Source organism: Melanerpes formicivorus, unplaced genomic scaffold, assembly GCF_026170545.1.
Source record: "Melanerpes formicivorus ecotype bairdi unplaced genomic scaffold, bMelFor1.0.p_v2 SCAF_58, whole genome shotgun sequence".
NCBI lineage: Eukaryota > Metazoa > Chordata > Aves > Piciformes > Picidae > Melanerpes > Melanerpes formicivorus.
The window spans coordinates 2,975,899-2,981,898 of record NW_027142410.1 but is presented as its reverse complement, the minus strand read 5'-3'; the positions used below and the strand labels follow the sequence as shown (position 1 = coordinate 2,981,898).

The following is a 6,000-nucleotide window of genomic DNA, read 5'->3' as shown; positions in this document are numbered from 1 at the left end:
CGAAGGTCTCTTCCAACCTGGTCTGGTCTATTCCTATTCTATTCTATTCTATTCTATTCTATTCTATTCTAGTCTAGTCTATTCTAGTCTATTCTAGTCTATTCTAGTCTACTCTATTCTAACCTATCCCAGAGGGATGCTGTGCAGGAAAGCAGGCAACGATCAGACACAGCAGGCAAGCCCCCAAGAGTACCTCCAGTCAGGAGAGGGGCAGAGGTCTTGGGACACAACCTCACAGGCACCACGGGCGCCGTGCCTGTCCCATTCTTGCAGAGGCGGCAGGAAGACAGGAACTAAAACATCCATCTCTTTATTTCAATGGCAAGAAAACAACGACATCCAAACAGTCCAAGTTGAAAAGCGATGGGAAGGCAGGCTTGCACCAGGCCCTGGGCCTGCTGGAGCCGGCAGCCTCACGGCGTTACAAAAATACAGTCCTACCACGGCGCCTAGGAAACACGGATCCAGGTATTGCACAGAACCCCTGCCCTGCGCGGGCAGGGCAACCAACACCCCCTCCACCTCCACCCCCGTACAAGCCAGGCTTGGAATTGCACAGCAACTCAGCTCACGTGTGCCACCGCGGGGCCAGGCGGGCAGGGGGACAGTGTGTCTCTCAACTACCTGTACAAAAACGATCAGGGAAGATACAAACTGGGGAGAAGGGGCGAAGCTGGGGCTGTAAACGCCTCCAGGCCAGGCCGTGGGGGGCAGCCGTTTGGACCTCTGAGAAGATGATTTGCACCTTGTCTGTCAGGGGCCTGCAGGCAGTGCTGATGGGAACTCCAGGCTCTGCTGGAGCATCCCAGGTCTGAACACACTGGGATACACCATTGTTAACTGCCAATATTGCTACTGGCCCCTGGCACTGCCCTGTGCCTCTGCTCCCCACCAGAGTAGCCCCTGTTCTCCAGGGGAACTCTACCCACTGGCCAAAAAGCCTGAAGGGTGTTCTAGTTCTCTGCACTATCCTCATACCCTTTTTTTTGGTATTGGTAGCAGGGGGGAATCAAATGGTGCTACCCAGCACAACCCTGTGGGCTGGGTGCGGATGCAGGTGGGACCACAGAGACCCCACACGACAGCAGAATCCTCTCCTGGGACCCAAGCTGCAAGCGGCTTTGCAGCCACTGCCCATCCAAATGTGCCAAGCAGGTCTGCAAGGCCCAGAGCCGTCAGCTCTCCTCTTCTGCTAGCAACTCCTGGTCTCAGAGACAGTCAGTTCTGCAAAAGCCTTGCAAAAGCCTTGCAGAGGAGCTTGCTTGATTCTTCTGTGGATGCTCAGCACCCACACCATCAGCAGAAAATATTGGTCGTGGTGCCCTATGCCCCTGGGCAGGTGGTAGGTGAAATGTCATCCCACTGCAGCCATGACTCAGAGCTGGGAGCCCTGAAGGTTCCTATGCATCAAAATCCCTCTTTCTGCTAAAACTGGAGAGAGCAAGTTGGTGGCCTGCTCAGGGAGCTTGTGTATGGGCTGTGCAAGCTCCCAGCTTTGCCCTGCAAAGCCCTGCACCCTGTTTGGGAGATGGCAGGAGTTGGACTCAGAGGATGGATACTGACAGGGAGGGGATGGGGGGAACCCCATGAGGGCAGCATTGACCTCTGCAGTGCCCCTCCCACCCAGTGCAACATCTAGCATTGGGGTAGAGGGGTGAAGCATGGAGGGCAGCCAGATCCAAGTCAGCATTTAGGAAATGGGCCCACCACAGCCACTGCCCAGGCCAAGTGCAGCTCTCCACCCTGGCTGTGTGATGCAGTGGGCTCACAAAGAGATGCCCAGCAGACACTGGGCATGCAGGCTGTCCCATCTAGGCCTGCAGAGAGAAGGGTGGTGGGAGGGCTTGGTAGCCTTCCTCCATGCCATCCCTGTTCTGGGCCAGACCTCTGACTAGCTGAGCACTAAGGGCAGCGCCTGTCCTGCTTCCAGGTGCAGCAGTTCCCAATCTCCAAGGAAAGGCTGGATGCACCAGGGACTTTGCTCCTGCAGAAGGCCCTGGTAGGGCAACAGAAAACTGGTACAACCCCAGATCAACAGGAGAGGAAGAGGCAGAGGCAGTAAGTCGTGGTGCTTCCCTTGGGGCAAAGTCTGAGGCTCACAGCCTGTGCTGCCTACTCACACAGCCTGTGCCTCCTGCAGCTGTGCCAGACAGGAGAGGAGGAACAGCACACGAACCTAGCCAAACATCTAAAGAAGGGGCACTGCTTGTAGGGAGGGGGCAAGCAACAATATCCCACAAGGATCATAGGTAGGAGCCTGTGGAGGGGGCACTGGCATCACTCCTGTGTACAAGGGTAACTGGGGACTTCAGCTTGGCCTGGCCCAACAAGGCTGCAGGATGGAGTCCATTCAGGTCAGGGAACTTGGTAGATGAGGGGCAAAGAGGGGGGACACACAAAGAGCCAGGCTTCAGGCTCCAAATACCCACTGTCCTTATAAAGAGAGCCTCAACCCGGCCTGGGGCAGTCTCCATCTCCTCTGGGGACCAGGTTGACAAGTAGGGAGGGCTGGCCCAGATTCACAGCTCTGCCAGTTGGCAATTGTCCTCGTCCTGCCTGAGCTGGCTGGGGCTAAGGCATGCCGAGCGCTACACAGCGGTCTCCTGGTCCTCGCGCTGGATCATCTGGTAGTGCTGTCGGGTCTCGAGGTAGGCAGCTAAGTCAGGGTCGTTGGCTTTCTCAGCCCGGTGCTTGGGGGTGTCTCCCTGCACGGGGGGAGGCAAAAGAAGTCAGAGCTGAGTGCTGCCTAAACGCTGCCCAAGCACCCAAAGGTGTCCCCATTCCCCACTGGAAAGGTGACTGCAGCTGGGTCCAGCAAAGCCCACAGTCAAGCCCCAAGGCAGGCAGCAGTTGAACGTCCATGTGCTCGCCATGGAGCTAAAGCAGACTCCCAAGGAGCCTGACTTGGCTGCAATGCTGGAAGCTATCCCCTGAAGGGCCATCATCCCCATGCATGGGCTGGGACAGAGACCAGCCCAACCAACACCACCTCCCTGAGAGGAGACAAAGGTCGGTCTTCAGGACCTGCCCTCACCAGCCCCTTGTGAGGAGACAAAGGTTGGTCCCTGTGACTTGCTGTCAAGGAGCCCCTTGTGAGGAGACAAAGGTTGGTCCCCATGACTTGCTGTCAAGGAGCCCCTTGCGAGGAGACAAAGGTTGGTCCCCATGACTTGCTGTCAAGGAGCCCCTTGTGAGGAGACAAAGGTTGGTCCCCATGACTTGCTGTCAAGGAGCCCCTTGTGAGGAGACAAAGGTTGGTCCCCATGACTTGCTGTCAAGGAGCCCCTTGTGAGGAGACAAAGGTTGGTCCCCATGACTTGCTGTCAAGCAGCCCCTTGCGAGGAGATGAAGGTTGGTCCCCATGACTCGCCATTGCCAGCCCTCTGAGATGAGACAAAGGCTGGTCCCGATGACCTGCTCTTCCCCGGTGCCGGGGAGGCAGGCAGGAGAGGGTGAGGAATGAGGGGTATGTCTGGGGAATGCCCTGGAATACCAACCCCCTCCTTCCCTCTAGCAGCCTGGCTAGTGCTGCGGCTCCCGGAGGAGGATCACATTTCACCAGCTTATTGCAGCCATCTGGACTGTGTCCACTAATGAACTCCCGCACTCCATAAAAAGCAAATCTGTTAACAGCTCCCAGCTACGGCTCCTCTCCCCCTTCCCTCCCCCTGCTCCTCATTTCTCCTCACCAAGCGCCCAGGCTCTGCCATGCTGCTTAGAAAGGCCACGGAAACCTGGCACTCTGCCTCTGCCATTGAAAACTGGCCCTGGAAGGGACGCCTGGCCTGCCCTGCTTGTCCCCTGGCAAACAGCGGGGTGTGAGCGGCTGTGGTGGGGTGCCAGGGCCTCCAGGGCAACCCTCCAGCAGCAACAATGGTCAGACACACTGCATCTCTGCCAGGCCTGGATGTGACTGTGAACAAAGATGCCCCCCCCTGCCCCGTGCATGGCTATGGAGAGGTGCAATGCACCAAGAAAGGCTCTCTTTGGCATGGGCACCCCAAGACTGGGCACGTCCCGCAGCCCCACACGCCTCCCCCAGGAGCCACAGAGGCAGGGGGATGGAGACCGCTCTGTGCTTCTGTGCCAGCTCTTCTTATGGGCCTCCTCCCTGCAGCCCCTGAATGCAAGCAAGTGCTCATTTAACCAAGTGGGGGAAACACCACAGGAAGAATTGAGTTTCTTTCCTGCTCCCCTGCAGCAGCCCCACTGCAGTGCTGCCTGCCCACAGCCTGAAACTGGAGCTGCCCGGGCCCCTCTGCCCGGCCAGGCTGAGACACGCCAGTCGCCACGGCTCAGCCGCTTTCACTGCGGCAAGATCAGCCCGCCCCAAGCCCTGCTGCAGGTCTTAGGCTGGGCTTTGCAGCCTGGGCTGGGCTCCTGCCTGTGCAGGCAGGCTGTGACCTGCAGACCAGGCATGGCCAGTGCAGAGGGGTCCCAGACAGCTTCAGGCCCAGGCATGTGTTTGCACAAGCATGCACAAGCCTTGCTCCCCAGGGCAGGCATCAGGGTGGGCATCGTGCCTGAGCAGGGCTCCTTTTTGTGCTGGCAGGTTGGGGGCTGCTCCTCTCCTTCAGGCAGATGAATGAGATGGGGGCAGAGAGAGGCCATGCCCTAAGAGATGCCCTCTCCCCCAGCCTCTGTCAGCTGAATCTCCAGTCAGGCCAGTCCCAGTGTGGGCACTGTGCTTGGCTCACGTCTTAACCAGGACCAAGGAGAAGCAATGGGGAGCCAGAGATTGTCTGTACAGCATTTCCCTGGCAGCTGGCAATGGGGCTGCACATTGCCTGAGGTGGCTCCCAACCTTCACTGGCCCCAGCAAGTTTGCACCTGTCAGCTGGGCTCCTGCCCCATGTCCCAGACCCATGGACTGCACCTTCTTGGCTTGCTCTACATCTCTTCCACTACAGCCTGACACTTACAAGCCTCCACCAGACAGATGTAACCACCTCCTTTATCAAAACACAGCCTCAAAGCTTTCTTCCCATGACTCTTCTGCTGGGGCTGACAACTGCTCAGCACCAAGGCACGTCTCAGCTCAGCACTGGAGAGAAAGTGCTGCCCCTGCCTGCTCCCACTGCCTCCAGGCCAGCTTCACTCTCAGAGAGGAGCTCCCAGCACACGCATCCCGGCCACCTGAGGGGGAGAGCGGGGGTGGGGAGCCCTGCAGATGGGAGGGACTCGCAGCAAGGATGTCCTTGATCTGACCCCGGAGGGTGGGAAGGGGGAGATGGGGATGAAACATTCCAGCCCCTTGCTTCTAATTTAATAAAACAACAGGGAGAGAAGCACTGGGAGGAGAGGGATTTAACCCCTGTGCAGCTGGGCTCCACTGGGCAAGCATGGATGCCTCATGTCAGCTCCTCTGTGGCTGCCAAAGACCCCAGCCAAAGCACCCTTGCTCTGCTCTCCCACTGGCCCCACTCTTGCCAGTCTCCATGTCCCCCTACAAGCCCCACTGCCAGCCCTTCTGCTGTCACCTGCAGGTCTGTCTTCATGAGGGACGCCCCGGCCTCCACGATGTAGTGGCAGATAGTGCGCTGGCGCAAGGCTGCGGCCTGGTGCAAGCTGGTTTCACCGCTGAGGAGGAGAAAGCAGGAGGGGGTCAGATGTCCCCCCATAAATGGGGACAAGCAGCATGTGTGGGTGGCAGCAAGGGATGGCAATTCAGAGTGAGAAGCAGCTGATCACAGAATCAACCAGGTTGGAAGAGACCTCCAAGATCATCAAGTCCAACCTATCACCCATCCCTATCTCATCAACCAGACCATGGCACTGAGTGCCTCAGCCAGTCCTTCTTTAAGCACCTCCAGGGACGTCGACCCCACCACTTCCCTGGGCAGCCCATTCCAACGTCCAACCTCTCTTTCTGTGAAGAACTTCTAAGATCAAGCCTAAACTTCCCCCTGCACAGCTTGAGACTGTGTCCTCCTGTTCTGTTGCTGGTTGCCTGGGCAAAGAGATCAACTCCCACTTGGCTACAACCACCCTGGTTGGTTG

The 6,000-nt window shown here is 57.9% G+C and overlaps 1 protein-coding gene across 3 annotated transcripts in view; it reads right to left on the bottom strand.

The window, feature by feature from the left end:
• Nucleotides 1-294: 294 nt before the first annotated feature.
• The window catches only part of DGKZ (diacylglycerol kinase zeta), a 56,246-nt gene continuing 50,540 nt past the window's right edge, over nucleotides 295-6,000 (bottom strand). For all 3 annotated transcript variants that reach the window (XM_068161494.1, XM_068161492.1, XM_068161493.1), the window contains 2 exons: nucleotides 5,481-5,580; nucleotides 295-2,705 (listed from right to left, as the gene is read on the bottom strand). In XM_068161494.1, the coding sequence (XP_068017595.1) occupies nucleotides 2,589-2,705; nucleotides 5,481-5,580 (217 nt within the window). In that variant the 3' untranslated portion in view covers nucleotides 295-2,588. The remainder of the gene's footprint in view (nucleotides 2,706-5,480; nucleotides 5,581-6,000) is intronic.